Here is a 23,663-nt window from a genome sequence, read left to right on the forward strand (position 1 = left end):
GGAGATTTGCATGCCTTTCACCAACCAGCAGCCGTGGTTCACATGATGTGAAGTTAAGTGATCAATATACAGAGATTTTTTAAAACAACTGTGAGGTATCACTTCACACCTGTTAGCATGACCGCCATCAACAAATCATCAAACAATAAGTGTTGCCAAGGGTGTGGAGAAAAGGGGACTCTAGTACACTGCTGGTGGGAATGCAGACTGGTGCAGACTGGTGGAAAACACTATGGTATTACCTCAAAAAGTTAAAAATCAAACTGCCATTTGACCCAGTGATCCCACTTCTACGAATATATCCTAAGAAGCCCGAAACACCAATCAGAAAGAATATATGTACCCCTATGTTCATAGCAGCACTATTTACAATAGCTAAGATCTGGAAAAAACCCAAGTGTCCATCATTAGATGAGTGGATAAAAAAGCTGTGGTATATATACACAATGGAATACTATGCAGCTGTAAGAAAGAAAGATCTCACCCTGGCCGGTTTGGCTCAGCGGTTAGAGCATCAGCCTGCGGTCCGGAGAGACCCGGGTTCGGTTCCCACTAAAGGCACGCACTTTGGTTGCAGTTTGTCCCTGGCCCTGGTTGGGTCCTGCGGGTGGCAGCCACTTGATGTGTCCCTTTCACGTCGACGTTTCTGTCTCTCTCTCTCTCTCTCTCTCTCTCTCTCTCTCTCTCTCTCCCCCCCCCCCCCCACTCTATCTGAACAAAATATGGAAAAATGTCCTCGGGTGAGGATTAAAAAAAAAGAAAGAAAGAAAGATCTCTTATCATTTGAGATGACATGGAGGGACCTGGAGAGTATTATGCTAAGTGAAACAAGCCAAGCAGAGAAAGACAAATATCACATGATCTCACTTATTTGTGGAATATAATGAACTAAACAAACTGATGAACAAAATTGACCCAGAGACATAGAGGTAGGGTACAGACTGACAAACCCCAGAAGAGGGGGTGTTGAGGGGGGAAGAGATAAACCACAGAACTTATATGCATGTATGCATAACCAGTGGACATAGACAACAAAGCTGGGGAAGGGGTGGGGGAATGGGGAGGAGGGTGTCAAGGGAAAAAGAAACATCTGTAACAAAAACAAATTAATAAAAATAATTTAAAAAATATATACAGTGATTTTTTTTTTTTGGTACTTTTACTTTTTCAGAAACTTTTAGCCAGGAATACCCCACTTTTCTTTGTTTATTCTCAACCCTTTTTCTTAAAATTCAGATTAATTGTGGGAGATGGGTAATACAGTTAAGTAATTCAAAATTCAAAGGACAAAAAAGTATAGAAGGAAGTCTTCATCTACCCCTTGGCTTTTAGCCAACCCTGGTCACTGCCCTTGAGACAGCTAGTTTCTTTTGGTCCTTCTGAGGATAATTCTGTGTGTAGAGAAGCAAAGACACATATTTTTTCTTTTTATACACCAATGCATTTCCTTGACAATTTCTTCTCTACGAATCCTGGGCTTTTGCCATCCCTTAGTTTTGTCTGAGAGGGTCTTGGATATATTCTTTCATTCAGCAGAGGTGCTGTGATCAGTGTGGTGAGTGAGATAAAAGGACAGGTTTCTGTACAGTGATGAGGGAAGGCAGGTGTGTCATCCTTCTTTGTTCCTTCAGGGAGTACCCAGAAGTGCTCTAGGTTCTGGGACCCATTCATAAACAGATTTCTGACCCCATAGGTTGGTTTATGAGACTCCAGTGTCTGGACTTCATTCTCTCCCTGCCTGTTCTGAGTCTGCATTGTGGACTGCTGTTCTCTCTGAAATGTTTGTCCCTCGGTGGTTCTGGCTTTTCCTTCTACACAGTTAGGCAGTGTCATTTCCTTCTGAGAATGCCATCTTCATATTGGTAATCTCTAGCCCAGAATTTATGTATCTCTAGCCCAGATTTCTGTCCTGAGCTTCAGACCCAAACACTAAATGCAAGCTGTGCTCTCACTGTCCTTACCTAACTGCCTTCCATGGGGTGTCTGGAACCAGACTCAGCCTGCCGTGCCTTTTTAGCCATGTGTCTTCCCTGTCTCAGTGGCACCTGTATCCATAACATGGGTGTCAGTTTTGACTCAGTCTCCTTCCCCTTACCCTCTGAATATTTCTCAACTGTCTCCTTCTCTTCATCCAAGGCTGCTAATATTTATTCATTAATTTTGGATTCACAATGCAGCTATTTCCTATTAAAGAAGAGGGGTGATCATTTATTCCCTTCCATTATTTCTCATACATAAGTTGTCATTCAGCCTGTCTCTCAGCTGCCATGGAAAGCTCAGGCTGTCCACATCCTGGCCTGTCCCTTTTGTCTCACACTTTTGTCTACAGAAGGGAGTCTCAGCATTTCATCATGGTGATTACATGACCTTTTTTTTTTTAATCCTCACCTGAAGATCTTTTCCCATTGATTTTTAGATAGAGTGGAAGGGAGAGAGGGAGAGAGATACATTAATTGGTTGCCTCCCACATGATCCTGACTGGGGCTGGGATTGAACCTGCAATCCAGGTATGTGCCCTTGATCAGGAATCTAACCCGAGATGCTCTAACCATTGCGCAACCGGCCAGAGCTGTCAGTTATTTTACTTGTAAATTTTGAAGGCATCTGTGTGGAATCCTGGGGTGCCTGTGGACTTTGGAACCAGACAGCTCAGAGTCCTGGCTCTGGCATATCCTAGCTGGGGTAGTCCTTGGACAAGTGTCTGACTTTTTCAGAGTCACCTGACAGAGTGAGAAATTTAGTTAGATGTGATCATAGATGTGGGGCATCAGGCTCTGTGCTTCCGACACAGCATTTGATAACCGTTAGCTTCTTGCTTCCTCCTGGTCTTAATTAACTTGGTGTAGAGTTTAATAACTCATTTCTATGATACACGATTCTCATAGAGGTAAGTATATAAAGTTATTTTGGTAATATCCAGATATTGCCCTACTAGGAAACCTTGTGCTTGCACAGCTAAGCTTGTACTCCTCACTTGAACATTTTTCCTCTGTGTTTTCACAGCTCATCCCTTGGTGTGACCTCTGCTGTAACTCAGGAAGTCTCAAACTTCCATGTGTTGTCTGTGGTGTATTAGTTATCTACTGCTCTCTAACAAATTACTCCAAAACTTAGCGACTTAAACAAAACATTATGTTATCTCACAGTTCCGAGTCATGTGTTTGAGTGACTTAGCATGGTTCTAGCTCAGGTGTTCTCCGGTCAGATCCACAGCTGCAGGCATCTGAAGATCTGGTTGGGGCTGATGGATTGCTTTCAAAAGGGCCCTTTCACCTGGCTGCTGTCAGGAGACTGCAGCTGCTCACCAGCTGTGGGCATGAGGGCTCCTTGCTGTCTGGGCCTGCCCGTCGAGAAGCTTGCTGTCCTCACTACACAGGCCGGTGATCTGTGAGAGCAGAGAGGGAGCACATCACTTCTTATTGGCCAGATCAGCCTCTTAAGCCCCCCACCATTGCTTTTGCTTTACTTCATTCCTTACATGCAAGTCACTAAGTGCCCCCTACGCTGAATGGGAGGAATATTAAATTCTTCCTTTTAAGGGGAGGCTTGTCAGGGAATTTGTGGACATAACTTAAAAACCACCACACCAAGGGTGCTTGTTGAGAAGTAAGATTCTCAAGGCCCATTTCCAATCTAGTGACAGCTGGGGACCAGAAACCTGCAGTTTGTACCAGCATCCTAATGATTGATGCAGGTGGCCTGCATTCCACACTTGGAAATGCACTCCTCTGCCAGATGGGTCATTTGGTCTTTTGTAAGTCACACTTCCATTGATCACACCTCCATGTCTTTGCTTAGATACACAGAGCACACCTAGCCCGTTTTCTACTGTAGACGTCCTGTCTTAGGTGCAGCCTGCCTAAGTCCAGTTATGTCCATGGTGCCCTCTGACACATGGGCACTCCCTCCCTTGAACTCTATAAATATAGTCCATCTCTTTTCTACTCTTTGGTTCTAATTACGTTGTTTCAGTGCTGTACTACTAGTAGAAATTTTAGGAAACGATTGCCTTCTTTTGACCTGCTCTCCTGCCAGCAGAACTATAACAGCTCTGTAACAAGCAGTGTGGTCACTACACTATACTTCTCAGGAGTCAGTGCTTTCCTGCAGGCATTTATCAAACACATGAGCTCCTGTGTGTGCGGGCTTGGTTTCAGATATAAGGGACTGCTATGTGTTCCCTGTGGATGCCGAGGTGGCAATAAGTAAGCACACCAAAATGTACTATCACAACTGAAAATACATTCTGGGGAAGAATGCTGTGAAACAGAGGAGACCACCTTGGATGATGTTTTCAGACGATCTGCTTGAGACTGAAAGGATGAAAAGGAGAAAAAGACTAAGGGAGGAAAGAGCTCGGTATGTTCTGATGCCTGAGAGGAACTGAGGTTGCTGAAGGAGAGTGGCTGAGCTGAGGTTGGAGGGGTGACCGGAGGCTGCCATGACCTTGTCTTCGCTCCAGATGCAGTGTCCTAAGCTGTGTGGCATGGCATCTGTCCTGGGGTTCTTCTGCCTCAGCCATTGTGGAAATAACTTGGGATTCAAATTATAACTACAAATTCAACTTTAACAGATTGGAAAATAGGATTTCTGTGTTAGCTCGGCAGAGGGAAGCTAAGAAAAGAACTCAGGCCTGAATGGTTGTCAGGGTGGCTATCTTCTCATCTGAGAACATAAAATATGGGAATGACCACAATAGCAACCGGAGATATTTGTGTTGATGATAAAAGTACTCCTGTCTTTAGAGATGATTCAGTATTTCAGACAGGAAGTCTGTTCATCTGATTCCATGTTTTTAAGCTCTGAGCTCAGTTTGTATGTCAGATACATCCGTCTCTCTCTCTCCATGCTCTCATTTGTTAGCTGTTAGTTCACTTTTAGAGTGGATGTGGTGGAGAGCCTTGTGATTTCTCGCCAACTTCCTTTCCACATAACCAGCTGCTCTCACCTACTAGACCCCTTTTCCAGCCCTCTTCTCTTGTAGTTGTAGTATACTGTGTGTTGGGAGACCTGGTTCTGGCTAGACTACCAATGGACTTTGGAAAGTCTTTTCTTTTTTTCTCCTTTCCACTTGTTTGCAAGAGGGTTGGATAAGATGGCCTCTAAATTTCTGTTATTTTCTGATATCATCTCATATTAGCCCAGGTCCTAATGCTGTGACCCTCTTCTGAATTCAGACACGTGTTTATACAACAGCAATGTGATATTTCTCCTTATTGTGTGTGGTGGCTGGGCAACTATGCTGATCCTGACTAAGGCAGTTTATCTCATGGTCTTCCCTGGGTTCACTTGTGTGGCAGCATTCAGGTGGCAAGTTGGTAGGGGTTGCACTCAGTTGGAACAGTGAGTCTTTCATCCTCAAAGAGGTTAGACTGTCTTCCTATTATGGTGACGTCATTCCAAGAAAGCAAGTCCTGCTGTACAAGCATTTTATCCTGCCTCTACTTGCTTCAAATTTAATAATGTCCCATTGGCCAAAGCAAGTCACACAGCCAGTACAAAAGTGTGAACACATGAGGCAGTACTGATTAGGGCCATTAATGTAAGTCTCACAGCTTCCATGTTAAATTACCTTCCTCCAGTGAGGATTTCCTGCAATTATTTTGTTCAAAATCTCTCATAGAATTACTTGGAATTATACATGCAATACATTCAGAATACAGTTTATTGGAACTATACAAGTTTTGATTTGCAGAATTAGAACCCCTGTGTAGATATTGAGTCAGAATAAATTTAGTCACAAACTATTCTTGCCTGAATTCCATCTCATGTGTTTGAGATAGCAAAATAGACTTCAGATTGTGGTATCTATTGTTCTCCTCTGGCATCTCTGCTTTTCACAAGATAAAGGTGCAACTCTTGGTGTTGGCTTATAAAGCTACTTTATATTTACGCTGGACTTTCATGTTAGTCTTTGATGTGGACTATTGAACATTATCGATGAATCCGTCCTCTGGTTAGAAATGTAAACTTCTATTGCAACAGTGGAATATAATGTATAATAACTTGTGTTGGGGGGGTTATGTGTTTGTTTTGTAGCTCTTCAGAGAAGTAAGAATAATGAAGATTTTAAATCATCCAAACATAGGTACTTTCTACTTTCTTTCTTAAATACTTTTGGGTCTAAATGCATAAAGCTAAATATGTATTCTAGGAGAGAGAGATTTCTTCCCTCCTCGCAGCCCAGGTACACTTTTAATAAAATATATATCCAAATCGTTTATCATTTGTATTAACTCTGAAATTACTAAGGACCAGTTAAAAGCTTAGATAGTACACATTTAAATTTAAAGCTTTAATGCAGTAGAAACATCTATAATTAGATTGTAATATTGTAATTTTTTAACATATTGGATACTTGTATTTAATTCATATAGAGAAGGGAATTCTATTAAGTCAGGGTTAAGATTTTCAAAGATAATAACACCTTTTGCTGTAGCTGTGTTTCTAAGAAAACACTTATACATTGAATCATTTCAAAACACATAGGATAGTTATCTGTTGGGGTTTTGATATGAATTGCTTTATATGGCACAGATTTGTTTTATGTGTCCTCGCTGCACAGCCCTGCTAGGAGTGATGAGGTGGGTTTAAAGATGGAGAGGGGTCGTTGTGGTCCTGCCTACATACATCATAATTGTAGGACCAAGATGAAAGTATGCAAATGACCTAATCCTGACCTGTTGTATAGATCAGAACTTTTGTTCCCCACAGATTATAATAGAGATTTTTTTTAAAAAAATAGTATAACACAGTGATAGCTCCTGCAGTCTAAAAATATTACTTCAAGAGTGAAATAACTGTTTTATCATGTACATAGTGAACACTTAATAAATATTGATTAGAAGAATGGTGAAATATTTTTAAAAAGTGAAGTAGTTCTTAACACAGCCAGATGTATCAGCTTACTGTCAAAGTCACGTCTAGGAAGTGGGAGGGGTGATGTTTGATATTAAGGATATCCTATTAAGAATTCTTGAGGCACTGGAAGAGAAGAATAAAATGGAACCACAGGAGAAAAAAAGCTTATACCATTTCATCTAATCTAAGGCATCATTCATTTATTTTTTTATTTTTATTTTTATTTTAAAGAGAGAAAGGAAGGGAGAGATAGAAACATCGATCAGCTGCCTCCTACAAGCCTCTACTGGGGATTAGGCTACCATTATTTAAAAGGCATTACTGTTTTACGAACTACTAAGAAAAAAAATGCCACCAAGCCATCATCTCATTTTCAGTGATACTAGTTAAAATATGAAAAAATACACATCCTAAAATCAGTAAAATGTGGTATGTTTGGAGAAAAGAAAAATAACAAGGAATATAATAGTGGGAAGCAAACCTTTCTTCACTTTTCACTTAGCTAGCCTAGACCATTGTAGACTAAATTCTAACTTTTCATCCCCAAACACCTTATTACTGCCTAGAACTAGCTAACTTAGTCATGGTCATTTTATTTATTTTTTAATTTTTTTTTTTTTCTTTTTCTTTTTTTTTTTTATTGATTTTAGGGGGAGAGAGAGAGAGAAACATCGATGAAAGAGAACATTGATTGGCCGCCTCCTGCATGCCCCCCACTGGGAATCGGGCCCGCAACCTGGGCATGTGCCCTGACCAGGAATCAAACCGGCAACCTCTTGGTGCATGGGTTGACGCTCAACCACTGAGCCACACCAGCTAGGCTTGATATGTTTTTTAATTAATTTTTTAGAGAGAGGGGAAGGTAGGGAGAGATAGAAACATATGAGAGAGAAACATCTATCAGCTGTCTCCTGCACGCCCCCTACTGGGGATCTAGCCTGCAACCCGGGCCTTTGACTAGGACTTAAACTGGGACCTCTCAGTCCATGGGACAATGCTCAGTCCACTGAGTCACACCAGCTGGGCATCATTTTATTTTTTAAGTAACAACTTGTACCCTGACATGTCTTTGATAATATATTTAATCCTGTTGGATTAAAATAGTTTTCCCAAGAGAGCTAATATTTGCATTGGAATTTTAGAACGGTTTTGTTTATATGTTGATGATTTACCAGCATATGTCTTAAATTTCAATGATTTTTCTTGACAACCCAAACATATCATCTTGGAAATATGATAGTTTTATTCATCAGTTCAACAAACATACATTAAATACTATCTTAGGCACTTTATTTGATCTAATACTCTATGTTAATAGAGTATATAGAAAATAGCCCAAAATATAAAAGACTAGCATCCCCCACATTTGGCAAATTTAATTTTAAAGTATATATATTAGCAAAATTAAGTAGATATACAAAATAGTGATTTGAAAGCTTTAGAAATTTACTTCAGTTTCATTCTTTTAATATATAGTTGATTGTTTTTTTTTTATGGTTTTATGAATTAGCAGTAATAGGAATATCTTTCTCTCTGTTACAGGATCTAGTTTACAAAGTTACTCTGACCCATTGAAAATAATTCTTTTAAAAGTTCTTTTCAATTATAGTATAATCCCTTCTACTTCTTTCCATCTCTGGCTTCGGAATAGTAAAAAAGAACCTTGTTTTTGGAGAATTGTGATGTTTCCCAAGCAACAAAAGTCTCAGGTGGAATTATATGTATTCTTAAAGCCAAAACGACAAATGAATAGACTTGAACTTGCGGGAGTAGAGTAGATCTGACCAATCCCTGCAGTTTGAACATGGAATAAGAATGCTTTTCCTGAGGTACAAGGGAAGAGGTGCTGGGAGAGTAGCTAGCCAATATAGACATACTACCAGACATGGTAGAGAGATGGGACCAGACACATTTGACTAGGTTGTTGAGTGCTCCCTGAGTAACGTCTTTCAAGCACCCAGAAATAATAGCTATTTTTATGGAATTTTATGCTTTACAAAATCTTTTCTGTTGTTTTAATATTATGATAAATTTCCTAAAAGCAATTTTTAGAGGGCCAGCTATTAAAATCTTAAGCAGGAAAAAGTTACTTTTTGTAGTTACAGTTTATATGTTATATACATATATGCACACATACATTTGTTTTGTTTTCTCCTATTTCCTCTCCCCTCCCCTAGTGAAGTTATTTGAAGTCATCGAAACTGACAAAACACTCTACCTAATCATGGAGTATGCAAGTGGAGGTAAGAAATTTATATATGTTGTTTTTCTTTCTTCCTTTTTGGAAGAGCATATAACCACACTGCCCAAATTGATAATTGTTACGGTTTCTTTATTATCCACAGTCATAATACACTAGAATGAGAATCAAAGAAACTTAGCAGTTCTGGGGGTTGCTGTTGTTTCACTGTTAACATTTTGAATTGACAATATCCAAATACTTGGATTTTTTTTATTCTGGTAAAATATCCATAACATAAAAGTAGCCATTTTAAATCTACAGTTCAGTGGCATTAAGTAATACACATTATTATGTAATCATCACCACCATCCATCCACACAACTCTTTTTTTTTTTTTTTTTTTAATTTTTAAAATTTTTGTATTAATTTATTTTTGTTACAGATGTTTCTCAATTTTTTTGCCCATGGACACCCTCCACCCCATCCCCCAAACCCCATTCCCGGCTTTGTTTTCCGTGTCCATCGGTTATGTGTACATGCATTATAAGTTCTGTAGTTTATCTCTTTCCTCCCCCCACCCCCCCCACACACAACTCTTTTCATCTTGCAAAACTATAGCTCTGTTCCCATTAAACACTACCTCCCGTCATCCTCCTCTCCCAGCCCCAGGCAGCCACCATTCTGCTTTCTGTCTCTATGAATTTCACTGCTCTAGGGACCTTATATGAATGGAATCATACGGTATTTGTTCTTTTTTATTTTAAATATGTTTTTGAATTTCTCTCTTTTATTTATTTTAGTTTTTTTTTTTTTTTAATCCTCACGCGAGGATATTTTTCCATTTTTTGTACAGATAGATTGGGAGGGAGAGAGAGGAAGGGAGAGAGAGAGAGAAACATCGATGTGAAGGGACACATCGAGTGGCTGCCACCCGCACGACCAACCAGGGCCGGGGACAAACTGCAACCGAAGTACGTGCCCTTAGCGGGAACCGAACCCGGGTCTCTCCGGACCGCAGGCCGACGCTCTAACCGCTGAGCCAAATTGGCCAGGGCAATTTTAGTTTTTTTTTTTTAATCCTCACTCAAGGACTTTTTTTGTTTTACATTCATCTTCAGATAGAGTGGGAGGGAGAGAGAGAGGGTGAGAGAGAGAGAGAAACATCGATGTGAGAGAGACACATCAAGTGGTTGCCACCCACACGACCCCAACTGGGGCTGAGGACAGACTGCAACAGAGGTACATGCATTTAGTGGGAACCAAACCCAGGACTCTCTGGTCCACGGGCCGACCCTCTAACCACTGAGCCAAACTGGCCAGGGCAAATTTTTTTTTTCTCTGTATTGATTGTATAGAGAGAGGAAGGGAGAGGGAGAGAGATAGAAACACCAATGAGAGAGAACATCGATAGGCCGCCTCCTGCATGCCCCACCACTGGGGATTTGGCCCACAACCTAGGCATGTGCTCTGACTGGGAATCGAACAGGCAACCTCTTGGTGAATGGGTCGATGCTCAATCACTGAACCACACTCACTGGACAATTTTTTTATTTTATTTTTTTAGGGAGAGAGAGATAGAAATATGGATGTGAGAGAGAAACATCCATCAGCTGCCTCCTGCTCACCCTCAACTGGGGATTGAGCCAACAACCCCGGCATTTGCCCTGACTGGGAATCGAACTGGGACCTCTTAGTCCATGGGACAATGCTCAATTCACTGAGCCACACCGGCGGGGCAGTATTGGTCCTTTTGACTGCCTATATCACTTAGCATAATGTCCTGAAGGTTCGTCTGTGTTGTAGCATGTAACAGAATTTCCTTCCTTTTTAAGACTGAATAATTATTGTGTGTGTGTGTGTGTACAAATAAACATTTTATTTATTCCAAGTACATAACTTGGATTTTTAAATATAACACTGCCTTAGCCTGTTTGAAATGAAGGTGTGCTGCATGTTGGATTGTTTTTCCTTATCAGATTTCAATGCCATTGGTATCCATCTTTCCCAAGGCCAGAAGTGGTGGTTATAGTGCATATAGTTAGGTTTTTCATAAATATTAAGGACTAGTCATTATTTGCTTGCAAGGTTATATAAATGTAGACCATTTTTTTGTGAAATAAATATATATAGCCCTTGTCTTTTAGAAAGATTCTCATTTTAGGGTTGAGGTTTGGGTAGGCTTGTAGGTTTAGGACCATGTGTGAGTTTATCTTTGGAAATCAGAAGCTTTTCTGCTTATCTTTGTGTGTCTCCTCTCTCTAGCACATAACAGTGTCGGGCACATAACAGATTCTCAACAAATAAGTATTGAATTGAATTTTTGAAATTATAAACAACTGGGGACATACTCTGACTCTACAACATAGCTTAAATTGTTTTGGTTGGTTTTATTTTATCATTAGCACTTTTGATCCAGGTTATAAAACCTGAAGACAGCAAGTTTAACTCCAGCCTTGTAATAGTGAGATAATCATCAAATAAAAGACTGGAAGCCTTTTGTGAGCAATAATAATTTCTAGCCCTGGCCTGTTTTGCTCCATGGTTAGAGCGTCAGCCTACAGACCAAAGGGTCTTCAGTTTGCTTCCCAGTCAAGGACACATACCTGGTTGCAGATTCGATCTCCAGCCCTGGTCAGGGTTGTGCAGAGGTAACCAGTTGATGTGACTCTCACATCGATGTTTCTCTCCCCCTTCCCTCTCTTCCTCTCTCCTTCCTTCCCGTCCACTCTCACTCTCTCTAAAATAAAATCAATGGGAAAATATCCTTCTGTGCAGATTAATAACAACAAAAAATAAGTTCTAGTAGGCACACCTCTGACACCACTTTCTCATACTCCTAATTCGTTATTAGTTGTTTGATTTTTATTTTGAATGTGTGGTTGGAGAATTTAGTTGGGATTTTCACAATTATGTAGCAGTAGGAAGAGCTGAAGGCTAATTGAAGAACCAGAAATCTATATGGAGTTATAATACTTTCTACTCATCTTACAGAGTAAATATTCATAACCTTTTCATCTGTGTAGCCTCCACAGTGCACAAGTGCCTTGTCTTACCTGTTCTCTTCTTGACCTTCATGGCAACTCCGTGATGTACCCAGGCAGTGATTGATGGGCTTTTACCCTTGAGGCGAGGAGGCTGGGACGTCTCACTATGGTCACTTTGCCAGGCCTGGGGCCCCAGCCTTCTGACACTGTATAGCTTCTCCTGATTTTATTAGTTGGTCATGGCTTTATGTTCCCTTCTCTTTTAAGTACCAGTGTTGTAGAGATTGCTCTTATATAGTGGTAAAACAAAAACATCTGAGAAGCCTCCAGTTTAGTAGAAAGAGGATGGACTTTGGGAGAGAGGTGGAGTCAGTCAAGCCAGTGCCCTTCATTGGCCTGATAAGTTATACATCTCTGTGACTTGCTAACATAACCCTCCTTTGAGGAGCATTATAAAAACATTAATCAGGTTTATTGGCTTGGGCTGTTTCTTTTAATCAGCTCAAGAAAGCACTGTCAATCTTCAGGACATCTATTTGATTGTTTGTGTGTCTCCAACCCCCCTGTTTTTAAGTGATAGTTTGATTTTTTGTTTTAGAGACAGGAAGGGAGAGAGAGAGAGAAAAAAACCATCAATGCAAGAGTGCAACAAAAACACCCACCCACTGGGGTCAAGCCTGAAACAACCTTCACAGCCTCCTGGTGCACCAGATGACACCCAACAAACTGGGCCACGCCAGCCAGGGCTGTGTTTGCCATTTTGAACAACAAAAGTTTCATTAAATTTACTACCTACTTCTCCCCAATCTGGTATTTTTCAGTTTAGTAGAATCACAGACTTATGGAATTAGAAGGAATCTTAGAAGTCATTCAGGACATCTACCTAATTTTTAAAATGAAACTAAAGCCTGGAAAGGTGTTCTGTGCAACAGTTTCATCGCCAGTAACAGGACCTAAACCTACACCCAAAGGCCTTCTCAGCTCCTGTCCAGTACTTCCTTCTATCTGCCCCAAGGTCCCTGACCTGGGTGGAAAGGGCCACTGTTGGCTATTTTTTCTCTAAGAGATGGTCATTAAAGGTTTTCAGTTTAACTGTTTAATCTGAATGCAGATGCATTTTTAATACAGGAAAAAACAATAAACATCTGGGTTGAATTCCTGATTTATAACTTAGTAATTATGAGTATGATTTTATGGTTCCTAAATCTTTTAATAGGTTTATATTGTATTTGAATTTGTAAAAATGTTTTAAGCCCTGGCTGGTTTTGCTCAGCAGTTAGAGCATTAGCCCACGGACCAGAGAGTCCCGGGTTCAGTTCCCACTAAGGGCAAGTACCTTGGTCGTGGTTTGTTCCCGACCCCAGTTGGGGTCATGTGGGTTGGCGGCCACTTGATGTGTATCTCTCACATCGATGTTTCTCTCTCTCTCTTTCTCCCTCTCTCTCCTGCTCTATCTGAAGATAAATGTAAAAATGTCCTCAGGTGAGGATTTTAAAAAATGTTTTAAAACTATGTTGACAGGCTTGGACTCTGTCTGTGAGAGCAGAGGAGAATGTGAAACGACTGCCCTCTTACAAGGATCACTCTGGCTGCTAGAGGGAGAAGAGGGATAGGGGTGAGGAAGGGAGGGGCCCACTACAACACCTAGTGGGTATAATCTGTTAATTTTTTAAAAAGTCAAAACTGTTTTCCACATGATATGCATACGTCTTTTGTTGTTTTCACCTTTTAACTACTTATTTTGACATTTATGCTATTCTGCAAATAGAAAGGTCATTTACTTAGAAAATGCTGACATTTTATGAGCTGACATTTAACTTCGTAAGTCATCATAGTTATATGCACTGTTTGGTGTAAATTAACAACATGTAATGCCTTTTAATTTTTTTTTTCTTTATTGCTTTTTTTTTAACCCTCACCTGAGGACATTTTTCTATTTTATCATCAGATAGAGTGGAAGGGAGGAAGGAAGAGAGACAGAGAAACATCAATGTGAGAGGGACACATCGACTGGTTGCCTCCCGTACAACCCTGACCAGGGCAGGGGACAAACCGCAACTGTGGTATGTGCCCTTGACCGGAATCGAATCCATGTGATTCTTTGGTCTGTAGGCCGACATTCTAACCCCTGAGACAAACCGGCCAGGGCTATTGCTGTTTTCTTAGAGAGAGGAAGAGAAAGGGAGAGAATTAGTAATATCGATGAGAGAGAACATCAATTGTCCGCCTTCTGCATGCCTTGCACTGGGGATCAGGTAGACAGCCTGGGCTTGTGCCCTGACCGGGAGTCGAACCAGCAGGTCAGACTTGTTGATGCATGGGTCGACACTCAACCACTGAGCCACACCAGCTGAGCTGTAATGCCTTTTAAAAGATCATTATGCAATCAAATGATAACTTGAAAATATTTATTCTACATTATTTAAAAACTTATTTAGAGTTAGAGTTGAAAGTCGGAGATATTAATTACAATTTAGAATGACTTTTTCCTCAAAAATATTTGTTATATTCTGAATCAGCTGTTTTTTTGTTGTTGTTTTTTTATCCTCACCCAAGGACAGTTTTTCGTTCAGATAGAGTGGGAGGGAGAAAAAGAGAAACATCGACGTGAAAGGGACACATCAAGTGGCTGCCACCCACATGACCCAACCAGGGCCGGGGACAAACTGCAACCGAGGTACGCGCCCTTAGTGGGAACCAAACCCGAGTCTCTCAGGACCGCAGGCCGATGCTCTAACCGCTGAGCCAAACCGGCCAGGGCTGAATCTGCTGTGTTTAAGTATCAAAATATTTTAGTTAAATGTTGTCACTAAGCTGATGGTAGTATTCTTTGTTTGTATGAAGTAGACGGGATTCTTTCCCAAACACATTTTGTACCACATTTACTAAATTAGTGCTCTTTTCTGTGGATTTCATTGGTGGTGTTTCTTTATTTTAAATTGTTAAGCAATTGGCAGTAGTGGTACATTCTTTGAATGTCACCTCTCTTTTCCAAGGAATGAATACTGGGAACTACCACCATGATGTCCACCAGCCTGTTCTCTTGGCTTTCCCCCCCGCACTTTGTCCCAATTCCCTCCTTTCTCACTGCTGCATCCCACTCTAGGCCTAGCACTCTCATCCTGTCCCTTCTCCACCCCTAACCCTCTTCTCCCTCTGGCAGCCAGAGTGACCCTCATAGGAGGTCAGTCATTTCACGTTCTCCTCTGCTCTCCCTTGGATCTGTGCCTGTGTCTTTACCAAATTCCACTCCTGCCTCTTCATGGTGTCACCCCTCCCACCCATTCCTGTGCCCATCCACTGCCACCCTTGCTCTGTGTTCTCAGTGATCACCAAAACGCTTGCATATACAAACACTCTTCCAGTTCCTCCTCCCCATTTTTTTTCTCCACAGTACTTCTTATCTGACACACTGTATATTCATTTATCTGTCTCCTACTAGAATGTAAACTCCTTGAGGAAGGGGACTTTGCTTTGTTCACCTCTCTGTTTCCCCAGAGTCTGAAACAGTGCCTGGCATTAAGTAGGCACTCAATAAATATTTGTTGAATGAATGAATATATTCGGAAACACTGTTTTATCATAGTTCTACAGTGAAGGCATCCTCTTTAAACACAAATAACATCCCTTTTAACTTTCAATTTTCATTGCTAAGTTTTTATTAAAGCACATAAAAACAGTCTTTAAAATATAAGTTGTAGAGTATCAACTTCTGGTCAAGATGGCGGCATAGGTAACCGTGGTATTGCGTCCTCCCACAACCACATCAAAGTTACAACAAAACTACAGAACAACCGTCATTCAGAACCGCCTGAAATCAACTTGAATGGAAGTCCTACAACTATGGAATTAAAAAAGTCACCAGCACTGGCCGGTTTGGCTCAGCTGTTAGAGCTTTGGCCTGCGGTCCAGAGAGACCCGGGTTCGGTTCCCATCAAGGGCGCGTACCTTGGTTGAAGTTTGTCCCCGGCCCTGGTTGGTTGTGCGGGTGGCAGCTACTCGATGTGTCCCTTTCACGTCAGTGTTTCTCTCTCTCTTACTCTCTCTCCCTCCCACTCTGTCTGAACAAAAAATGGAAAAATGTCCTCGGGTGAGGATAAAAAAAATTTAAAGAAGCTGCCACATAGAGCCTGTTAGGTAGGAGGGGCAGAGGCAGATGGCTGGTCCTATACCCATGTGTGGCGGATAAAAATCAGAAGGATACCTCGGCTAGGAAGGTCCTCCCTGAGGACTGAGGGGTCCCCGTCCCACACCAGGCGCCCTGCTCAAGGTTCCAGTGCCAGGAAGAGAAGTCCCCATAACTTCTGGCTGGAAAAACCACCAGGAACTGAGACTCAGGGAGGCTGAGGCAGCTCCTCCTAAAGGACCCGCGCACGACTTATTGGAGTCACTCCCTCTAAGCTTGGAGGGGAGGCAACTCGAGGGGCACCAGAGACATACAGGGAAGAACTGAGCTGTTTGGCACTGGAGCGAGGGCTGGAGAGGGGGCTTTCTCTGGACAAACGAGCTGTCAGAGACCTTTGTTCCTTTGGTGAGCCCTTCCCTGGGGCGGCAGACAGACACCATATCTGGGACTCCAGCAACCTGGCTCATACTGGTTGCCCTGCCCTGGTGATTCCCTGAGGCCCCACCCCACCCAACTTTCAGCCCCACCCAAGCAATGCCAGTTGCTTAACCATAGGATCAGCCTGTCTTGGATCCTGCTTCAGGTTTTCCTAAATTCTTTCAAACAAGCAGCATCTGGTCTCAGCTAGCCCCATACCTCTCGTTAAGTAATACATAGAAACAAACATAGGGAGGCGGTCAAAATGAGGAGACAAAGAAACAGGTCCCAAATGAAAGAACAGAACAAAACCCCAGGAAAAGCACTAAGTGAAATGGAGATAAGCAACCTAACAGATGCTGAGTTTAAAATACTGCTTATAAGTATACTCAATGAACTGAGTGAGAACCTCAGTGAACTTAGAGCCTCAAGAGCATAAAAAAGGAGCAGTCAGGAATGAAGGAGGCACTAACTGAAATAAAGAATAATTTACACATATTCAGTAGTAGAGTAGGCAAAGCCAAGAAGTAAACCATCGATTTGGAATATAAGGGGGCAAAAAAAACCCAATCAGAACAGCAAAAAGAAAAAATCCTAGAAAATGAGGATAGTGCAAGGAGCCTCTGGGACAACTTCAAGCATGCCAACATTCGCATCTTGGGGGTGCCAGAAGGAGAAGAGAGAGAACAAGAAATGGAAAACCTATTTGAAACAATAATGGCAGAAAACTTCCCTAACTTGGTGAAGGAAACAGACATACAAGTCCAGGAAGCACAGAGAGTCCCAAACAAGATGAACCCCAAGAGGCCCACACCAAGACACATCATCATCAAAATGCAAAAGGGTTCAAGATGAGAGAATCTTAAAAGTAGCAAGAGAAAAGCAGTTATTTACCTACAAGGGAGTTCCCATTAGACTGTCAGCTAATTTCTCAAAAGAAATTTTGAAGGCCAGAAGGGAGTGGCAAAAAATATTTAGAGTGATGAAAAGAAGAACCTGCAATCAAAATTACTCTGTCCTGCAAAACTGTCATTTAGAATCGATGGCCATATAAAGAGTTTCCCAGACAATAAAAAGTTAAAGGATTTCATCACCACCAAACCGTTACTATATGAAATGTTGAAGGGTCTTTTTGAAGAAAAAGATAAAATATATAAATAAACAAAATGGCAGTGAATACATATCTATCAACAATTGAATCTACAAACAAAAAGAACAGGCAGAACAGAAACATTCTCATAGATACAGAGAACATTTTGTTGGTTGCCAGATGGGAGGGGAATTGGGGGAATAGGTGAAAAAGGTGAAGGGATGAAGAAGTACAAATTGGTTGCTAGATTGACAAACCTCAAAGGGAAAGGGGTTGGGAGGTTGGACGAAATAAACCAAAGAACTTATATGCATAACCAATAGATAGAGACAACAGTGTGGGGAAAAGGCAGGAGGGGGGTGGGAGTGGGGAGGAGCGGGTCAATAGGGGAAAGATGAGGAACAACTGTGATACATTCAACAATAAAGCGAAAAAATAAAAATAAAAAATAAAAGTTAGTCTTGGCCAGTTTGACTCAGTGGTTAGAGTGTCGGCCTGCGGTTTGGAGAGACCCGGGTTCGGTTCCCGCTAAGGGCATGTACCTCAGTTGCAGTTTGTCCCCAGCCCTGGTTGGGTCATGCGGGTGGCAACTACTCGATGTGTCCCTTTCACGTCGATGTTTCTCTCTTTCTCTCTCCCTCTCACTCTATCTGAACAAAATATCAAAAAAGAAAATGTCCTCGGGTGAGGATAAAAAAATAATAATAAAAATAAAAATTGTATAATTTAAACATAGGAGAATTTAATTTCAGGGCTTTTTTGTAGCTTCAAGATTTTGTCAGTGAACTTTGCCTGTAGTTAAACTTAAGGTTGACTTAGTTTAAATTTCACAAATTTCTGTTTATCTTCATACCTATATTTTAAAATAATAAGGCATTGCTAAAAATGAAACATCATCAATTTATGGCAGATTAATGCTCAGAAGTAGGACTTCTGCTTACTTTTATTTCTCTCAATTATAGGTGAAGTGTTTGACTATTTGGTTGCACATGGAAGAATGAAGGAAAAAGAAGCAAGAGCTAAATTTAGACAGGTATGAGTTAATGTGCCTTTATTTTATTAACTTGATAAAGGTATCTCACTTAAACCCTGAAGCAGACAAGTGTTTGCACATATAAATGGTCATCAGGTATGAGTTAATGTGCCTTTAGTTTATTAATTTGATAACGTTATCTCACTTAAACCCTGAAGCAGACAAGTTTTTGAACATATAAATCTCAATCTTTACCTAATTTTTGATAGTTGAGCCTTAAAAAGCTAGAGCCTTTCATAATACCTATGAGTTTGTTAATTAAAACCATTTCCAAGTTTTTAACAATAAAAGTGTCACAGTCCCAAAATTTATTATTAGTTTTGTCTTTCCCCTGCTTTTCTAAAGAGACACTCATTTTAACAAGCAGGTTTTAAGCATAAAGTTGACTTAAAGCTCCTGTCTTTATTAATAGTAAGTATTATTGGCCCTGACCAATTTGGCTCAGCAGTTAGAGCTTTGGCCCACGGACCGGAGAGTCCCTGGTTCATTTCCTGCTGAGGGCATGTACCTCGGTTGCATTTTGTCCCCGGCCCCAGTCAGGGTCGTGTGGGTGGCGGCCACTCAGTGTGTCTCTCTCACATCGATGTTTCTCTCTCTCTTCATCCCTCCCTCCTGCTCTATCTGAAGATAAATGCAAAAAATAATATTATTATTGATTGATTGATTGATCATTACCTGCCAGACATTGGGATAGGTGCTTTAGCTACATTAATATGAATCAATAGCCTTGAGAGTTAAGGAATATTATGCCCATTTGCTAAAAATAAGGAAACTGAGGCACCGGCAGATTAAATAATTCACCCAAAATTTGATGCCTGGCAATTAGCAGACCTGCCATTGATTCAGGCCCAGGTCCTGTGACTTCAAAACAAATTTTTAATCATGTCCTGTTGTTACTAGACTAGGAAAACATCCAGCTCTTTCTGTGAAGTGCCACATAGTGAGTATTTTAGACTCTGTGGGTCATATGGCCTCTGTGGCAACAGTTTAACTCTGAAGTTGTAGCATAGTCACAGCTGTGGACAATATGTAGATTATGTACTCAAGTGATTGTATCCAACAAAACTTCCTTCGCCAAAACAAGTGGTGGGCCGAGTTGGCCTTCAGGCTGTGATTTGCCCTGATTTAGCTGATCGGAAGGAACAGGAACTTTGTGACTTTTTTTTTTATCCTTACCCGAAGACATTTTTCCATTTTTTGTTAAGATAGAATGGGAGGGAGAGAGAAAAACATTGATGTGAAAGGGACAATCGAGTGGCTGCCTCCCGCACGACCCAACCAGGGCCGGGGACAAACTGCAACCGAGGTACGTGCCCTTATCAAGAACCGAACCCGGGTCTCTCGGGACCGCAGGCCAATGCTCTAACTGCTGAGCCAAACAGGCCAGGGCAGTGCTTTGTGACTTTTAAATTGACTTTGTCCTCCTATGGTTATAAGTGAGGTGATATATCCTTTCTCTCAGAACTTAAAAATTTTTGTTTTATTCACATATAAGGTTGTCAAAGTAGAGGTATAGACAGAAGTCTTTAAAGCTTCACAGTATGTGGAAAGGCAGTCATAGCTGATTTTTAAGATTTAACATTTGCCTCTCTTGATTTTGCTTAGTCTACTGTTTATGGTTAAGGACTTATTCATAAGTTTAACTTTTGCTTTAACTTAAATTTAACTTAAAAAGCTTAAAAATATTAATGGTACTTGGAATTAAAATCTATTATATATCAAAGATGAAACTAAGTTTTGGATATCATTTAACTTCTCTGATCCTCAGTTTTTCTAGTTATAAAGTTATACTTGATGAAGTCAGAAGTTCTTTTCAGTTCTATTATTTTATTCTGTTGTCCATGGAAGGAAACTCTTAATTTCTCTTTACTACAAAACAAGTCTGTTTGGCCCTTTCCATAGCTCCTAATTTTTATCACTTGGCCACCTAAAAACCAGAGTGTTTTTGCCTTATAAACCTTCCGTTCCTTCCCATTCAGATGACTGTATCTGACTTGCAGCGTGTAATGGACTCTAGTTTACTGACTTCAGGAAAAGCAGGGGCAGAGGCAGCTTTGATCCTGGACCTGCCCCAAAGGAACCTTTCAGCACTTAAACTTCTTTTTTTTAAGTTTTTGGGTTTTATTTATTTTTTTTAATTCTCTCTCGAGGACATTTTTCCATTTTTTGTTCAGACAGAGTGGGAGGGAGTGAGGGAGGGAGAGAAACATCAACATGAAAGGGACACATCAAGTGGCTGCCTCCCACACGACCCAACCAGGGCCAGGGACAAACTGCAACCGAGGTACTTGCCCTTAGCGGAAACCAAACCCGGGTCTCTCTGGACTGCAGGCCGACGCTCTAACCGCTGAGCCAAACTGGCCAGGGTAGCACTTAAACTTCTAACTCCTCTTCTGCCATCTCTGCCCATCCCCTGGTGGGACCTGGCTTGTCAGAGGGACTTACATATCTACCTAGAGTCTGTCCACAGTGCCAGGTTTAGTAGGAGAGACCTCCCCAATAAGCTGATAGAGTCATATGCAGATTACACATGGAAGGAGAGCTTATGGGATAGAAGCGAGAAGCGCAAGTATGTGTCATGAGGTCCCAGTCACTGGCAGTGTCTATAGGTGGAGAGGCACGTGCGATCTCAAGCCAGGTGGCTGCAGTGGCAGCACATGTCAAGTGGAATGGAAGTCCGGCAGGATTTCAAGGGTGGCCCATGGCGCAGCCAAGCTTTAGCATTGGGTGGTCAGAGCTCTGAGTTCTTAAAGCCAACCAGGGACAGAGGTCCCACTCATATCTGTGTCTAGATGGAGTCCTTATCCAAGTGTCCAGACTTACAGTTTTGGGCATTACACCCCCTCCTAAAGGTGTTCCTGTTACACCTACTATGTCAGTCTTGACATAGCACTTGACATAAGTGTCACATCGGTGGCTGACAGTGACTCTATATTGGATTGTAAAAGTATCCAAAAAGTCCACTCTCCTCTTACTCTATACATCCAGGAAAGGTAGTTTCGGTGCTTGACAATTAGTGACTTGATCTACAGTGCTTACAGTAAATGAATCCTTTCTCCTTGCTTCAGTAGTTCCTTAAGACAGCTTATTCACACCTGGAAGGATCAGCCGTGATAGCGGTATATCTCCTTTTCTCTGTTTCTAATCGCCATGCTTTCTAAACATTTATAAGTCATCATTACTTTCACTAGATTAAAAGTTATTCTGTTTACGACAAACTGGAAGGTATGCCACACCCAAAGTACACTGTGTATGATCTGTTTTCTGTCAAAAATTAGCCCTTTTCATATTCATCAGCAAATGGTATTTCCTCTTCCCACTTCCTTCACCATTCTCATCCTACTTACGGCTCATGCTGTTTTAGTTTTTTGGCTGAGCTCTCTTTCTTTTCAAAGAAAGAGACTATATTCCTGGTTCCATCTTCTCTCCCTACTTTTGTCTTGGTATGTTGGTGATGTTGCTGCCTCTGTTCTGTCCTGTGTGACTGGAAATGAATTAGGCTTGCTTTCCAATTTTTAGCAGAACATCTGGGTTTTTGGCCTTTTTTGGAAGTAACTGCTTCTAGCTTAAAAGTAGAATGCAGAAAAAGACAATTATTTAGTATTTTCAGATTATTGTGGCATTATATTAACTTTGAGGTGAAAGAAGAAAATTTCTCACTCTCTGAGAAAATGTAGGAAATTGTGACATCTCATTCAAAAGCAGACGAGAAATGTCAGTATGAGGGGAGGAAATCAGAGGGAAATTAGATCAGGCAGAAGTCACATAAAAGTTACTTGTGTCCTAGGCAATAAACCTGTGACTATGTTTTGGGAAAGTAAAGCTATTTCACTTTCCCAGTCTTCCTGCTGACAGAATAGAAACAACATTTCCAAAGTACCAGATGCTCTGAAACCACATCTGGGGTTGAAGTCTTAGTGCCTTTGTTGATTATGAGGAGGTCTGATCACCTGAATATTCACTTCGTTATGAAGTATGGACCTTCTGAGTGAAGCCCTGACTTGTCATCATCTCATCCTAACCCCAGCCCAGCTTTTCCTTGCTGCTTATTCTGAACCAAAACAACAACTGATAGAACAGCCCTCTGAGTTTTTATGTCTAGTGTAGATTAGTGGGCGTGGCTTACAATTAAAACTTGATACCAATTTGGAGAAATAAGTGGTGTTTTCATTATAACCCCAGTTTTGTTTATATAAGCAAAAACACTGAAATAACAGGAGATGTAATCTCCATTTGTGGGTAATACAGCATATGCAAGGTAGGGCAAAAGTAGATTTACATTTGTGAGTACATGAAACAGTTTATTTTTTTATTATTATTGATTAATTATTGTATTATTTTACATATTTGTATAAACTTATGTATTTTGTGAAATTTAAACTTTTATAATTAGAAAAGGAGACAATTTTGTTGTTGTTAATCTTTACCTGAGGATATTTTTCCATTGATTTTTAGATAGAATGAAAGGGAGGGAGGGAGGAAGAGAGAGAGAGAAACATCAGTGTGAGAGAGGCACATCAACCCACCCAATCCCAACCAGGACTGGGGATCAAACCTGCAACTCAGGTATGTGCCCTTGACTGGGAATTGAACCTGAGACCCTTCAGTCCAAGGGCTGATGCTCTAACCACTGAGCCAAACCGGCTGGGGCGAAAAGGAAACTTTTGAAAGAATTACTAGTAAGTGTGAAATTTCAGCAAAACAGTTGTTTCACAGTATTAACTACAGAACTAATGAAAAGCTGACTGAAAGCTTAACCATCTGCTGAGAGTAGGAGGGGTCCTTATTGATAGACCAGTAATAGTTTTCATGGTTTGTAGTTCACATACATCACGCATTTCTTCTACTTTAAGGAAGAGGAAACATCCTCTGAGAAAGGAAGTAACTTCTGCTGACATCAGCTAAAAGGAAGAGAGTGTCGTAGGAAAGTTGTTAACAGGAGAATCAGCCTGGGTGAGCATCTGGTTATG

General features: G+C 41.0%; 1 protein-coding gene across 12 annotated transcripts in view; it reads left to right on the forward strand.

Moving 5' to 3' along the window:
• The window catches only part of MARK3 (microtubule affinity regulating kinase 3), a 120,880-nt gene that overhangs the window by 59,713 nt on the left and 37,504 nt on the right, over window positions 1–23,663 (forward strand). For all 12 annotated transcript variants that reach the window (XR_004957361.1, XM_036247018.1, XM_036247002.1 and 9 more), the window contains 3 exons: window positions 6,040–6,088; window positions 9,039–9,104; window positions 18,623–18,693. Coding sequence is in view for 11 of the 12 variants with exons in the window: in XM_036247018.1 (XP_036102911.1) it covers window positions 6,040–6,088; window positions 9,039–9,104; window positions 18,623–18,693 (186 nt within the window). In the remaining variant the exon portion in view is untranslated. The remainder of the gene's footprint in view (window positions 1–6,039; window positions 6,089–9,038; window positions 9,105–18,622; window positions 18,694–23,663) is intronic.

This window comes from Molossus molossus, unplaced genomic scaffold (assembly GCF_014108415.1).
Source record: "Molossus molossus isolate mMolMol1 unplaced genomic scaffold, mMolMol1.p scaffold_m16_p_1, whole genome shotgun sequence".
Taxonomy (NCBI): Eukaryota; Metazoa; Chordata; class Mammalia; order Chiroptera; family Molossidae; genus Molossus; species Molossus molossus.